At 41.5% G+C, this 16,440-nt stretch overlaps 1 protein-coding gene across 1 annotated transcript in view; it reads left to right on the forward strand.

Moving 5' to 3' along the window:
* btbd8 (BTB domain containing 8) overlaps window positions 1-12,954 on the forward strand; it is a 32,889-nt gene extending 19,935 nt beyond the window's left edge. Inside the window, exons 13-19 of the mRNA XM_069679719.1 lie at window positions 790-919; window positions 1,835-1,896; window positions 2,622-3,165; window positions 3,836-3,923; window positions 7,030-7,154; window positions 7,245-9,128; window positions 12,053-12,954. Of these exons, the coding sequence (XP_069535820.1) occupies window positions 790-919; window positions 1,835-1,896; window positions 2,622-3,165; window positions 3,836-3,923; window positions 7,030-7,154; window positions 7,245-9,128; window positions 12,053-12,552 (3,333 nt within the window). The 3' untranslated portion in view covers window positions 12,553-12,954. The remainder of the gene's footprint in view (window positions 1-789; window positions 920-1,834; window positions 1,897-2,621; window positions 3,166-3,835; window positions 3,924-7,029; window positions 7,155-7,244; window positions 9,129-12,052) is intronic.
* Window positions 12,955-16,440: the final 3,486 nt, after the last annotated feature.

A 16,440-nucleotide genomic window follows, 5' to 3' on the forward strand; every position in this document is an offset into this window, starting at 1 on the left:
AAGTCTTAAATGCAAGTATATAATATCACTGACATCCAGCTCCATTCTTCCATTGGATGTATTTAAATATTGATGTTAAGTGACTGCTTTGTGCTGTGAGTTGATGCACAGGACTTTAATTTAAATGTTGGCACGTCATGATTAAGTATAAACATGAAATTATTCAGTTCAAGCCTCAAATACACTTTAAATAAACAAATAAACTATGTTGAATACTGTCAAAGATCATTGTAAATCCAATCAGTCAATAGTCTATTAAACAGTTAAGAGATTACAGACTCTCAAAAATCAATTGTGTAGGCAGGCAGGTTAAGCTCGTGAGCTGTCTTCCAGAGGAAATTGACCTGGCTGCACGAGTTAAAGCGCATAACCCCTGTAAATACCGTACAGTATGGCAGAATGGATTAGGCTGAGGGAGACTGTGACGTGTGCCAGCAGCCCTTGCTAATCTGGCTGCGTTTCTGCTGGTCAGGGGTGTGTGGTTAGTGCAGAGGAGGAGGAAGAGAAAGCTCCTCCTTTCTGTCCAGCCCTGTTTTTATAATCAGGCGTGGAGGCAGGAGTATGGGCAACGGCCGCTGACATCACTGATTTGCTCAAGGGAGCTCAAGTGGATTCTGCAACGGAGACGGAGGGGGGAGGGAGGGACACAGAAAGACAGGGAGGGAGGGAGGAGGGAGGGGTATTTGTTGCCATGGCGAAAGGTTCTTCAAGCAGCTGCTGATTCGCTTGTGCTGCAGCGCACCCCTTTCCATTCTTCTCCTCTGCCTCTCTCTCCTCTGTGTCTGCCAGCCGTTCAGGCAAGAGATTTGTACGCTACGTGGTCGGCTGTGGACCTTCCTGCTTCAGACCTTTTACGCGGTCCGCCACACGCAGGGATGGGAGACCCTTTCTTCCAAACACAGAGAGAGGATACTTGCAGGTAAGGAAGAATATCCTTGTTTGTACTCTCACACTGGATATTCATGCTGCGGTGTGTGTGGATGTGTTTTTTTTGCTCCCTAACCCAGCCTAGCGCTGAAGCAGTGGCTCTGCATCATCAGGGGTGAACCAAAGCCCTTGTAGCGTATGCTGTGGGCTGATTAAACATTAAATGGCTTATTTCTACACAGCTGTCTGGTCACTACTAACCCATTTATTTTTGGTCTGTGCTGTTGTTTGAAATTCTTGATTTATGTTAGCTACCGTTCAAACTGTCTTGAGTGGACCCTAACATGGTAAATGCACCAAACCCGCCATGCTTGTGTCAATGGGTGGGAGTGAGAGGCAGAATTCCAGCTTTGTGGGTCTGCACATGATGAGAAGCTTCCACAAATACATATAAGATGCAGTTTCCTCTCTGCTGAGCCAGTAATGTGTTGAAATTCACTGCATGAATAATTTATTTGGTGGAATCAGTCTGTGCTTATTACTGGTACATTTCTTGCCAGTGTAATCAGATTCCATATCTCAAATGCAAACATTACAAATATACAGTGCTTCAGCTAATGGAGTAAATTCAATTTGCTTTTTATGAAATACTATCATTAGGTTCTAAAATAGTTTTTTTATGAGGTATAGAAACGGTTGTGCTTTGTTTGGAATAGTCTTTGCCAGACATGGCTGACTGATCAATGCATTGATTTGATGTTTGTTTCCAAATGGAAAACATCGGAGGGTAAACACAGGGTGTGGAGACGGGAATTTGTGAATGAAAAGAAGGGCTTCTCCAGCTTATATAATGAAGGACCAAGACAGTGTGTTGCAGCCTCTTATACCTGTCTAGAATAATCTGTTTTGCAGGCAAAATACTGGATGATGAATAATTGTGTCTTCCTTTTCATCCTGTTTTTAATAGATGCTATTGACAAAGGGGACAGTCGAAGGCTCGGTAAAAAACCTGTGTTCACTAGCTCACAGGTAATTAAACCCAACGATTATGTTCTTTATTGAAAGTTTTATTTCTGTTTTATTTGTTGATCCAAACTCTGACTTTGACTTAATCTGATGATGTGAATGAGTTTTTTTAGCTCAGAGAAAGCCATGTAAGTTTGTGTAATCCCTGACAGTGATTAGAGTGTGTGGCCTTCGGACGCCATGTGTCATAAAACGCCCCACCCTCACAGCAAAGAGATACAGTATGAAATGAGCAGCAGGGACCTCTCTAAACAGATGTAAAAGCAAAGATAAGCCTGGCTGAGGTGATCCAGAGAGGGGTTGTTAGGATGGAGAGACATGAGTGCTTCAGAGCAGTGAAGCTCATCACTCCCAGGAAGTGGTTTGATGCAGTCAAAACAGAAACTTTACGTCGTTGACTCTGAATCTGCTGATTGTTCCACAGATACTGACATTTATGTAGTTTCAAAAGTTCAATTATGACATTAAGTGAAAAAGACATTAACCTATACTTAACTGTCAAAAAGTATAAATTACCTTATAGGCAATTAAAGAAAACACAAGGATGTGCAGAAATAGGACTTTGGCTGATGAGCAAAGCAGACCAGCATCTTTTCTAGCAGTGTGCTTCAGTGGCTTGAGGTAATCTGTGTTAAAAGCTTTCAGTTATATATGACTGTGCTCCGGTTATTTTCTGATTAATCCAGTCTCTGGGTTACATGACTAATGTGTTTGTTTGTTTTTTGCAGTCGAGGGCTGTAAGATGCCCTCCATCTGCACCTGAGAGTCCTCCTGTGCACAGGACCCAAAGGGTGTCTGAAAACACAACCTCCTCCTCACGTGGTGCTGCATCAGCCATGAAGTCTGATGGACTGGGGACAGCTAACAAACAAGGAGATGGTCACACAACCAAGGCAAAGAGTGTAAAGAAACCAGGAGACCAGAGTGTAGCAGCAAAAGCAAAGACAGCATCAGCTGGAACACCTGTTGTCAATGGCACAGGAGCTGCAGGGGCCAGGCGGGATGTAGCAAGTGCCAATGGCCCCCGAAGCTCTCATGGGGCTAAAGAGCAAGACAAGAAGCCAAACCCGGGTGCACGGCCTAAAACATCTCCCCCCAGCTGCACTTCTACAAGCCAGACGGCTGCAATGAAAGCTCAGAAGAGCTCAGCAGGAAAGGCTGACAGCACTTCTGGCACCACCCAGGCACAGCCCCGCGCTTCACCCTCATCAGGCAGCGCTTCGCCAGAAAACGGTGCCAGCAGCCCTCGCAACGACACCCACTCCATCCCAGGTTTACACTCTTTATTGACCTCTTTACATTTCATCATTGTAACTGACACCAGTTACTATTAAGGACATCACTAGCCAAGCTGAAGTGTCAGCGAGTCGGCTCCAGCTGTATTACTGTAGCTGGAATATTAAAGGACCTGCAGGATAATTAGTATGATGAATGTTGTCCCTTGGCCAAGAGGGATTTTTAGAAGACAAGGGCGGTGTCATGTATGAATGTTGATTTATCAGCCAACGAAGCACATGAGGCCGACCTTGGCAGACTGCTGGTGTCAGTGTACAAACTCACGGCAGAGGTCACAGCCCCATACAGCTGTCACACAGGGGGGTGTGACTGATCACTTTGAGCTTTTGTAGTCAGGATGGTTTGAGGGAGGAGGGGTAATCCCAACTGATATTAGTATCCACGGCTGTAGTGGGTCTCAGCTGTCTGCTCTGCTGGTAGAAGTACAGCATGTGTCTTTGTACCCCACCCCGAAAGAGACTTTGAGTCTCTGTGATGTGAGCTTGCACACTAGCAACACAATACCCCACTTTACTTTGTATCCTTGCTTCCCTGAAGATTTTAAGATTAATTTGTGAGTAAATCAAGTTTCATATGTGTAGGACGTCTGTGTTGTTTTGGTTGATTGTTCTCTAAAGTATATACCTGGACCCTTTCTGTGTTTTAGGTGCAAAGCTCAAACTCCAGGCCAAAGCGGTAAACAAATCCCCACTGACAAAACCTCCTCAGAAATCAGATACAACCAAGACCAGCAGGTGAGCCTCACTCTTAGCAGTATGCTGCATATCAGGATGCTTTCTCATTGCTTCTTCTCTATCACATTTATTAGATTTTATCTATATAATGCCAAATAATAACTTCACTTTTCTTATAGAGCAGGTGTATTCAATAAAATGATAGGTGTAAAACTTTATGCTCTACAGCTGGATGTTGTCTTTGGACTTTTCTGTATGCCTGATATCTGACAGAATGTTCCACTTGTTACTCTGTTTTCATCTTCGGTCTGACAGTTACACCACTCTTACCCATTTCCGTGGGGGATGGGGATTTTGTTTTTCTGTGTAATCACTTGAGATCAACTAATCTGCCTGAATCAAGAATCATTTCAGGTCAACTCTGATTCGTAGCCATGCCAACATACTGATTTTGCTGGGTTTAAAAGAATGGGGCATAGCTAAGTAAAAACCATTTCAGATCCCATCGCCTGTAGTCTGAGGACTGTGTCTGATTTAGCCAGCAGTTAGCGCTAAATGACTTCCAGTCAAGACTTCCTTTTCTGCATGCTGCATTGTTACAGAAAGAGAAACTGTTTGTCTTGTGATTTACTTTAACTAACGGGTCTTACCTTTTGCTGAAATTTTAACATCGTGATGCAGATTTGTAAAAAGTAAAAATGAAGCTTTGTCCTCAAGAGGAGAAGAAAACTACTTCTAAAATAATTTCTTGAACGGAGGTGGGATCGATCATTTCTGATGGAAGTCGGGAAATCTAAATGGTAAACAGCTTTTGTTGCACAGCTTCAAGAGAATTGATCTCAAGTTGAATTTTAGATGTAGAACGGATTGTTAGCTGTTAGCATGCAGATGTCTGTTTATAGAAATGAATAAGAAGCTAAACCATCATCAGGTGACCGCATTTCTATGTAGAATCTATAAATAGAGTAGAGAATAGAGAAAACAAGTTTGTCAATTCAGTCACAGTTGTTGTCTTTTTGTTATATCTCCTTTATTCTGACACACAGCTAGAAAGCATTTAAGCTGCTTTACAATAATAGGACTTGCACCTATTTTAGTATATGGTAAATGGTCTGTACTTATACAGCGCTTTTCTAGTCTTTGCGACTGCTCAAAGCTGCTTTTACACTACATGTCACATTGACCCATTCACACACACATTCACACACTGATGGCTGAAGGCTGCTACGTAACGTGCCCAACTGTCAATCAGTTATCACATTCATTCCCGTTGGCTATGCCACCGGAAGCAAAAGGGCTTCAGTGTCTTGCCCAAGGACACTTTGACATGTAGCTTGAGGGAGCTGGAGATCGAACCTCCGACCTTCCGATTGAAAGACGACCGACTCTACTATATCAGAAAAACATTTAGCATGTCCAGTCCAGGATGTCATACTACATCTGGAAGAAACATTACGTTGAATGGTTAGTTCAGCGAAGGTCTCTTTGTATCTCCAAGACCACTATTATTTCAATAAAAGTGTAGTATGTACAAAGTCGTCTGTCCCTATTGCATGCAATTTGGCAGCTGCAATAACACTATAGTAAAAATAAATAATATACGATCAGGAACAATCTTGGAGCCGGGATACATCAATGTTGCTTCTGGGGTTGAATGCCAATGTTTTGGGGCGTCCGGTGTAGCCAGTGGATATCCGATTAAGCATTAAGGCTATCTGGGCCGAGACTTCCTTTTCCGCACGCAGCCAATGTTTACAGTCCGACTACTATTTGGAGACACGTGAATAGAGTTGGAGTAGAGAGGGGATTGTCGTCTGCCTTCATTTGCTGATATCTGTTTATAGAGATTATTAGAAAGCTAAATCTGTCACATGATAGCAAATGGGTTCAGGGATTATATATTTGCTAATGCTTCCCTGTCTTTTGCTCTTCACATGGATGGTTTTCCTGCAATAAACCAAAGTCGTATGGGTCAGTGATCATCCCTGGACTACAGTTTCTGTTTTCATTGTCAATATCTGTTTATTATAAGTAGACAAATCTAGCAAGAGCTTGATAACGTCGTACACCTACCCAAGGTGCTGATTGGCTAATCATATGTCCCCTGCAAAGCACATTTGATGGGTGTGGACAGATTTGAAGGTCTGGACCCAGCCAACATGCACTCTGAACTTGAATTAGGTCTGAACATGTCTGAATATCAGTGCCATGCTTCCACACAGCAATTTTAACATGACTGGACCAAGTATTTATCTGAGCTCGATGGCAGTAAGTCCCACCCCCTTCACTGGAAGTCTTTAGGTCACGGTATATGAAACAATCATACTGATGGTTGTTGCTAGACAGAGTTGCCTGCTTGTCTTTTTTTGGGCCACATGTGGCTTCCACAAGGATAAAAGCAACCGTGTAGCTTATTCTGACGAGCCTCTTATGTGTCCTTCAAAGATGTTAAAAATATCTCTTTTACCATCAGCATCATCCAAACTCCATCTGTCCTGGAAGCACATTAATATTTAATAGTCTTCTTGGAAAGCAGGCATATATGTGAGGTGTTTTAATAAAACATTTTATGGTTGTGTGTTTTGATTGGCTTATTTTGAAAAGGTATAATTAATTTATTTTTTGGATTTCTGCCCACTGCAGTGAAAGTTGACAGTGTAATCCATAAAAAATGAAGGTGCTCTGAGGGGGCAGGTTACATTGCACCCCCTTTCTCACAATTTTGGGTTATCATTACATATTTTTCAACCTGACTTAATAAATTAACTATCATGACAATCTAAGATGGATTTAAAAAGCTGTACAGGGTAAACTGTTTGCCTTAGGTCACATAATGAACATTTTAATTGGTGAATGGTTGATTTCTGTTCTTTTGTTCCTAAAGTTAATCTTAATTAAAAGTCAGGGAAGAATATTCTTCGCAAGGACACAAGTAACAACTTGAAATTCTCTACATTGATAATCAGCTCATGTCTCAGAGGCTTGACCTTGACTGAATGGGAGAAAATCTTTACTGCCCCCTGCTGGTGGTAAATAAAAACTCATGATTCACTTCCCCTGCAGCTCTTGCATAAATATGTTTTATGTTAGCTTATATATTTCAGGGATATTGTGGTAAAGACATCTGTTGTCACTCAACTGTTTTATGAATTCTTTCCGTTTACAGTCCAACCAATAAATCAAGTTTAAGAGAAAGTGGCAAAGTCAGGACTGGTGCAGCAGAGAGAGCGTCTACTGGATTGACAGCAGGAAGAGCAGAAACCAAGGGAAGAGGCACACCAGACCACCACGGTGAGACGTTCAAAGTCTGATGGATGTGGATGTGTCTCATTATACTGTCGTCATGTTTTAATGTTTTGTTGGGTTGTGTCTTTGGTTTAGTCTCAAAGCATGGATCCTCCCTGAAAAAGCCAGCTTCCCCCAGGAAAGAGGATAGCAAGGACGGGTTGAAATCCTCCGCACCAGACAAAGCAGCCGGTGAAGCTCCCAAGAAGAAGATCACAAAACCCACTTCAGCGACTGGAGCCTCAGCTAAATCCAGCGCTAAACCAACAAAACCCTCTTCCGCCCCCTCCAAGCAAACCTCTGTTGTAGCTGCCAAGTCTGGACCAAAGCCAAAAAGTAGTACAGAATTATCTACGGAGAAAGCTTCTCCAAAATCTGGAGCAACTGCCAAAACCTCAGCTGCTGCTGCCTCCAAGAAATCAGGAACTAAAGGAAAAGAGGCAGTGAATGGCAAAAGTTTAGATTGTAAAACTGAGCTGGCTCAACCTGAAAACACTGGTGATGATGCAGTGCAGAAAGATAGCACAGAGGTAGCACTCACTGACCAGCCAATAAGCAATGCCAGAGGGGATTCACTAAGCCCTGAGCAGAGTCTCCAGAAGACTGAGATACAGTTAGATAACGCTGGTAGTGCCGGAGAGGACACCAGAGCTACATCAGCAGCTAACAAGATCCCCAGTGTCAAATCTGCTAAAGCAAGCACCTTCAAACAGTCACAAAGTGGTGTCAACAAAGCTCACATCAGTGGAGGACAAGTTCATGAGGTCAGCTCCCCAAACTCCCCAAAAGACACTGAACGCCCCATCGACACCCCCTGCAGCATGGGTAGCATGGACACTCCCTTAGAGGACTCATGGAGCGGCATCCACCATCAGGTCAGCCCAGGGTCTGAGACCGGCAGCACACACACCACCTCCTCTGACGACATCAAGCCTCGCTCAGAGGACTACGACGCGGGCGGCTCGCAAGACGACGACTGCTCCAACGACAGAGGTGTCTCCAAGTGTGGAACCATGCGCTGTCATGACTTCCTGGGTCGCAGTAGTAGTGACACGAGCACCCCCGAGGAGTTAAAGATGTACGAAGGTGGGGCGGGGCTGAGAGTGGAGGTGCGGGTGCGAGGGCGAGAAGCAGAGACCACTAGCGAGGAGGAGGGAGTGAGACAGCGTCCTCGTTCCTGGTTGCACAGGGAGGAGGTTCCTGTAGAGGAGGAGCACTCGGAGGTGGAGGCCACTGTGACTGTGAAAAGCGTCCCCGACCCTCAGCTCTTCTCCTCAGAGGACGAAGAGGAAGACGAAGATGAAGAGGCCACAGAAGATGAGAGGTCTGAAGTTGAGGTGATTCCAGGTCAGGCTCCACCGCCGCCAACTGAAGCCTCGCCACACTATCAGGGGATCGTGAATCTAGCTTTCGATGATGACGGCGTGGAGCAGGAGAACGATCAGCCAGAGTACCAGTCGACCTCTAACTTCCGGCGCTCAGTGTTGCTCTCTGTCGACGAGTGTGAGGAGCTTGGCTCGGAAGAGGGCGGTGTCCAAACTCCACCTCAACAGCCAGATGATGCTATGACTCCCTGTGATGTTTTCGAGTCTGACTCTGTAACCCCACAGTCTAATTGTGCCCCCTCCAGTGACCAACAGAACCACCTTGAGAATGACGGTTTGAAGCACAAACAACACGAGGAACAGGAAGATAAATCCTCCATATTCCTGACGGAGATCCAGGAGCCAGAGAAGGAAGACACTGTTCACATCCAGGTTGATGAAATGAAGTCTAGCAATACTGTCCCGGACTGTGATACCAGAGACCTCCCTCCCCAGGAGCGCCCATGCCATCTGGATCTTCGGCACACTGAACAATACAACGGAGGGCCACGCAAAAATCACACCTCAGAAAGCAAGAAAGCTGATTTACATCTAGACTTAAATGAGCCTCAGCTGACAGGGGAGTCTCCTGTACATGCTGCACAATCTCCAGCAGGTAATGTATGATCTACGGACCCTTCTTAGACCCCAAATCCAAACCCATCTCTTATCCTTAAACTCCATAAGTGTAGGTGTAGTTTATCCCTGCAAGATTCATTCTCCTCTGCTCGAATTCCTAGACCTTACCTACACCCAACATATACCTATCCCTCTTTCAGAAAAAGGATATCATTGAGAATACTAGTTTAGAAACTAGTTAAAAATACAAGTTCAAATTCAAATGGAATCATCCTGTTTCCATAGCTAAAAGCTTTCCCTCATTTCAACCCATTGATTGTGTAGCTGTTGTAGATTTGAATTTGCAACAATATCAATATCCTTTTAAAGACGGAGATTGGTCTCATCAGAACACCGAACCAAAACTGTACTATTTAAACAACTGAACTACCTGTAGTCGGAGGCATTTAGGCCCTGGTAATCTCAGTTTACACAAAAAAAGGGTAAAGCAGTGTATTCTTTACTAAGACTGATCATAGAATTGTATTTGTCAAAAAAATATCTGCCTTGTGACAAGGCTTGTGACATAGTTATACCAATGCACTTTTATGTACATAAAAAAAGATTTTTTGATTATTTTTGTCATTTCTTTTATGCAGTCGAACAGTCGTTGGCCTTTTTAAGCCACAGTTAATTTGACATATTTAAAGGTGTTATATATACATTCTAACGTCAGTATATCATTGCCAAATTCATTTTGGTTTGTTGTTATATAAACTGTAACAATGAGACCATTAAGAAGATTATATGTCATGCCACAAATAGAGCTATTGATAAAGATTGTGTTTCTTGGAATCAGACTGCAATTCCCCTAAACCCCATTGCTTCTGGTCAGAGAAGATGCAGTATGTCTCTCCTTTTATGCCCCATTTAGGAAGCAAATCTTATTTTCACATCACATACCGCCACAGGATCATTTGTTTTTGTATGAATTTGTAAAAAAAAAAAAAAAAAATGACATATGCATATATTCACTCTACCAATTACATAGCAAAAGAGTTTACAAGCTAAAACGGCTTCTAAAGGCTTGTTTTCTGAATGGAGGTCAGATTAAACATTTCTGATGCAATCTCAGGACATCAAGAAAATGTCAGTGCTGGTTACATTTAGCATCACAGGGTTAAGAGAGATCTGCATGTAGCCCATATTGCTTTACAGTGCTAATCTCGAAGATCTCAGTTTCGTTCTCTTTGGCGGCACCTATGGCGATAAACGGTAATTGCAGGAGCACGCTTCCCAGATATCCAGACAGTGTCGCATGTGTGACGTCCACGGTTGGCTCCGGTTGTAACTCTTGATTTTCCTCACTGTCGGTCGCTTTCCTTTTTAGACTGTTTGCTTCATCTGAGCGTCGAATTTGTTTCTTTTTCTTTGGATTTTCACTTCTTTTTGAAGTTGTATCTGTAGTCATCAATCATTTAACAGACATTTATTTAAATGAAAATCTTCGAGATTATTACTTTAAAGTCAAAACATTGTTCTGCCATTTAAAGAAACACAAACTTATTCATCCTCTGCGCCATTAAGCCCAAACAAATATGGAAACAAATATTGTGGTGCACAAATCAATTGCAGTGTAGCTTTAGAAGACGCGACTTAGCGTCTCAGTTATGGTCTTTTTGATTACAGTTATTATATTAACATCTCAAAATTCATTTGAAAAGATTTGTTGATGCTTAAATACTACATGTAACACCTTTAAATTTGTGTTCAGGTAATTTACAAGCAAGTAATGATTTTTTTCAAATTTCTTTAGTGTAATTACCTGACTTTATGGTCAAGTAAAAATGTTTGTACAAAATTGATGACACTAGACTGCCACTGCTACTCAGAAAAATGTGTTGTACCAGGGAACGTTTCCCTTGCATCCCCTGCTGTTTTTCTTTATTTAAATTGGAGAATGTATTTGTTCCTGAGTTTTTTTGTTTGCTTTAATTTTAATTTTTTTTTTTTTTTTTTGCACTACACACATGCATGCTAGTATTAAAATATTGTTTGTCATTCCCTTTATACCATTGATCATTTTTATGTATGTTTTTTTTTATTATTATCCATCACCTTTTGTCATACCCAGTAGGTTTGTGTCTAGATGATTAGCTGTCCACTTTAAAGAAAAGTGTGTTTTGTTGTCTACAAGCTTTTGTTCAGTAGGTTTATGTGTCAGTAGCCTCCTCTGTAAAGTATGTGATGTGTCTCTAGAGCAGCTGTCATGGTTCTGCCATGTCTCTCTTTTTTCACTCATCAAATTCAGAAAAAGAAATCCTGCTGCACCACTAGCGAGGGTCTGTCCCAATGCAAACATGTAAAATATTTTGTTTTTATCAAACACTGATCCATTACTTCATCTTTGCCTTTTTGGAATTGTTAAAGATAGAAAACACAAAGAATGTCAAAAGAAACTCGGTGGTGTGCCATTTTCTTTGTGCTGCTAAGTGAAGCACTGTTGCTTGCATTTTTAGGTTTTTGTGACAGTATTTAAGTCTGTTGTTAGGTCTGCCTGTTCAAAGACCTGCACGTAAATCTCAAAACATATCACTGTTACTGACAAATGCAGCGTTCACTGGTGCTGGCAATGCATGGCTTACTTTGTTTGAACAGGTGGATAAAGAGATGCACACAGAAAAGCAATCCTCTGTGCGTTACCTTTAAGGCAACTGTATACCCTTGACATCCATATTTGAAGTAATTGGTGAATTGCAAAGCAATGGATTGAATCAACCATAAGGTGACCATCAGTGTCACTGCTTCCCAATTGGCAGTCCTCACATAACTTCAGTATGGAATAACGTACACAGTTGCATTAAGGGTAAACTTCAGTAGTCAGTGTTTTATTGTAGAAGGCTAGACTAGTCTCAGAACTAGAAAAGAAATGTGGAGGAGTATTTCAGTTTGTCATTTTGCAGTATTGTCAATTGCTTTTAGGGGACAATGGTTGTGACAGATTGGATCAAAGCTGCAAACATGACCGCCGACCATCCAAAGCCCTCTCTCCCATTTACGAGATGGATGTGGGAGAAGCCTTTGAGCACTGCTCGGACAAGGACAGGAATGTTAAACTGAAGGCAGAGGAAGAAAAGCTAAAAGGGGACCATGACAAAAGCAATGAGTTTGCAGAGCGGGACTGGTGCCTGCTCAGGCAACTCCTCTCAGATCATGAGTCCAATCTGGGCGTCATAAACCCTGTGCCTGAGGAGCTCAACCTGGCCCAGTACCTTATCAAGCAGACACTGTCCCTCTCACGTGACTGTCTGGACTCGCAGGCCTTCCTGTCCCCAGAGAAGGAGACCTTCAAACGCTGGGCGGAGCTCATCTCACCCATGGAGGACTCCTCCACCAGCATCACAGTGACCAGCTTCTCCCCAGAAGACGCTGCATCTCCTCAGGGGGAGTGGACCATCGTGGAACTGGAGACACATCACTGACTACACAGAGGAGATCCTGCCGGACAGTTTACGCCTTCTCAATGAACACTGAAAGTCTTTACATCAAGTTTGTCTTAATTTATTATAATTTATCTGTCTCCTTTTCTCCACCTTTTTTTTGCACTCTGCTACACTCTGGACTTTGCCGCAGCTTATTTGCATTCCCCATTATGCCCTCTGGACTGTTTCCTGACACAAATGGGCTGTTATGCATGCTGATATTTTTGTATGTTTGACTGTTGAATTGATGTTGCTTCAAAGCTCTAGAAAAGAATAGAGTAAGAAAAAAATCATTTCTTTCTCATGACAGTGTTCAGATGATATGGTTGACTGAAATTTCTTAAAGAAAAATATCAGCCTACTGGCTTGCATTTAATGTCATTAAAAATAAACATTTGTGTTTCTGGAAAAAACAACAACATTGTTCCTCAATGTCATACTGTACACTGATTTTGCTCCATTTTATTTTTTGGTAATTTTGTCAATTCTACCTATTGCCTTTTTTTATACATCAGTCAGACGTTTTAAGAAGCAGACTGGTAAGTCCTAGCATGGAAAGCATAGATGTGAGTTACAATATTGGTTAAGGTTTGCTTGAAAGGCCATGAAGAAGTGATGCATTAATGTTTGGCTTGCTAAGACCGTTTCAGGGTCTGAATAGTTTTTACTCACCTGTGTCTGTGGTAGTTCACATACAGAAAACATCTTAGTTAAATTTAACTTTATGATAGACCAAGTGAAATGCCTTCCATTCATTTTTTAGAGTAGTTTATTCACACTTTTTTTAAGAGTCATATTGTGTAAGAAAATCAACATGTAATTGTGGCAGTTCACTTGTAACTTTTGCCTAAAATCGCCAACATTTATTCGTCATTTAGCAGGTGATAACTTCTTTCCCTGTCTAATGTTACCACGTACACCTGTGCTTATCTTGAAATGTTGTAAATTATGATAAGTAGTAGGCCTAAAGGAACTATTGTTTTAATCAAACAAACTCACCTTTGAAGACTATAAGTTGCGTTTAATGCCTTTATCATTGGTTTCGTTATTTTTAGCCACGAAAACCTCAGCAGAATTGGTAAATCTTAATAGGCGATGCTACAGCGGCCTCTGCTGGCTTCCTGTTGTCACGGTAACACTTGCGCTCGTGCTGAGTGGGTCCTCGCCGCGGAAGAAGGAGGAAAAAAAACCGTTAGATATTAAAATACTTGCCGCTGTTCACTTGTCGGCTTTAAAATTTTGACATTTACAGTAGCAAAGGATATTTAACCATGAAAAGGAAAGACGGAAGGTCTTCTTCTGCTGTTGTTTAATGTTCCATTTGAGAGGTAAGGATCCATTCATTTCCTTGATGTGATGTAAATCTGCCTCAGACACCGTCCTGATTAATGGATTCAATTCTATTGTTTTGTTTTTTTATCTTATTCAGTCAAAACTGAAATGAACCAATCCTCCAGTTCTGTTGGTTAACAATATCTTGTTGCGATTGACAGATTGGAAGGAAACGGATCGAATAAAAGACACGGACAGAGAGAGGACTGTGGTCCAGGGTAAGTTATGGATAGATTTTGGTACGCTCTTCCTAAAAAAAATGTTTTTACCCATCGTGGGGCATTCTAAGCATCCATATTGCACTTTCTAAAGAAAAATGATTGCTAAAATGTATAAATGTTAAAAATCCCTAAACATGGAGGTCATGGGCCATTGCATACTTTTTATATTTCAGGATTGTCCAGGCAAAATGTTATGTTTAATGTAGGCTTATACATATTAGTTTAATGTTTAAGTGTACATAGAAAGCAAAGTTAAACCACAGTCAAATTTCTTCTATGTGTACATAGCTAGCTGATTGTGATTCAAAAGACAGTGACCGAGGAAGTGGCACTCAGCAGCAACTTAGAATGGTTAAGTCAATTTCATTTAGGACTTAAAATCTCCAAGGATGTGCTGAAGCACCATACAGTTTGTCTCCTCCACCTCTTTTCATCAGTCAGGAGAAGATGTGGCATGGTACAAGAATGCATACTTTATGATGCAATGGTTCTTTTTCTCTGGTGTCTTCCTAAATGAGGACCCATCGGCAGAGATGACGTTGGCAGAAGAATGTGAGCTCTGAAGCGGAGCATGAGGTATGTGATCTGATCTGTGATCTGTAGCCTCTGAATCTGACATTTTCAGCACCTCCTTTTGTTCAAATGGAGTAGATTTATTTTGGTAGATTTATTTTGTACTTCTGACGCTTCTATATGATATCTCATTGAAAGTTCTGTTAGGCAGATACAAAGTCTCTTGATAAGAATAAGCTGCAGCAGTGTAAATTGAATAAAAGATACCTCCAGATGAAAGAATACAAACTAATACATTAACAGACTTAAACTTATTGATCTTATGTTCTCATGGAAAATTGGTTTAGGATAAATAGGAGGATGGATAAAAGTAACTGCTGCTGCTGACTGGAATACTCTGAGCAGCATGTGCAGACTTCAATACGGTGTCCTCATTATACAGTAGGCCTAATGTAATAATGAATTTATAAAAAAAATTAACTAAATGACCAAAAAAAAAAAGCAAGCTGTAAAGTTAAATAATATATTTTTATATTTTATAAGTAGAAATACAAGTTCATATTTCTACTTCTTGCACTCATGCAGCAGATGGTGCTGTAGTCCATCTGATGTCCAGCTCCGCCCACATCTGACCCTACCCCATTCAGTGTGCTGCAGCCAAGGGTTATTGTGGGCAACACAGGCAAGACATTGAAGACACCCAAATTGCTCCTGGTGGCATAGCCAACGGTGTGTGAATGTGACGTGTAGTGTAAAAGCTGTTTGAGCGGTCACAAGACTGGATAAGAGGAGGATCCACTGTGTAAAATAAATGTGACAGTGTTCAACTGTCTTACAGGAGATGAGATGAAAGGTCGCCCTGATCAAAAGTCTCATTTTCATTTCATTCAACCTCAAACCTCCAGGTCTGAATGACTTAATGTGCACAGGCAGAATATAAGTAAAATCACTTTAATAGTATCTGCTCACTAAAAATCACAAGGCAAAAGGCCTAACACCAACTTTTCAAACATTTGCTTTTTTCAGTGCTGGTCAGGGCCGTGCATTTTCGGGGGTAGGGGCTCAAGCAAAAAAAAGGGCACTTGAGGGGTGCCAGTTGGTGTAGCAGGCGCCCCTGAACCACATTACTCCACTTAGAACCCACAGACTGAACATGTTTTCATGAAAGTAACGCAGTCAGTCAGTGTTCAGTTGTTTAGACTAATTCAGTCTCATTAGATCAGTGGTTTCTTTGAGAAAGACAGTTAGAGCCTCAGTGATATCATTCAGTGTAACCTAACTGGGTCTGGGCTGGAGTGATGTGTGCTTTTCATGACAAGTCAAGACACTTTGAAAAGTTAATTGATTGATTGATTGAGAGAAAATCAGTTTCAGAAAACAGAGTACTTCATATAATGTAATTAATATATTACATCTCCTACTGATGATAATTAGTACGTTACAGAGCACTAGACCTACTTTAACCAGACATCTACAGCTGGCTCTTTTTGTAATGGTTCTAACTTTCATTTTCCACGCTTTCGTTTGTTGACTGTTTGCCTTCATATGAGCGTCGAATTTGTTTCTTTTTCTTTGGATTTAAACTTATTTTTGAAGTTGTATCTGTAGTCATCGATCTTTTCCTTGTTTGTTCAGCCATAGTAGATTACTGTTTCTCGCAATGCTTACAGAAACCGGAAGTGCAACCACTTAGCTCCGCCTACACTGTCTGATGGATCAACTACAGCTTTCTAACATCACTAACAGACTAATGTGCTTTTACATATACAATTTAATAAAAAATAAAGCACTCACTATCATATATATATATATGTATATGCCA

The sequence above is a fragment of the Semicossyphus pulcher genome, unplaced genomic scaffold (genome assembly GCF_022749685.1).
Source record: "Semicossyphus pulcher isolate SPU_LCO1_2020_fin unplaced genomic scaffold, fSemPul1.0.p SCAF_4, whole genome shotgun sequence".
Taxonomy (NCBI): domain Eukaryota; kingdom Metazoa; phylum Chordata; class Actinopteri; order Labriformes; family Labridae; genus Semicossyphus; species Semicossyphus pulcher.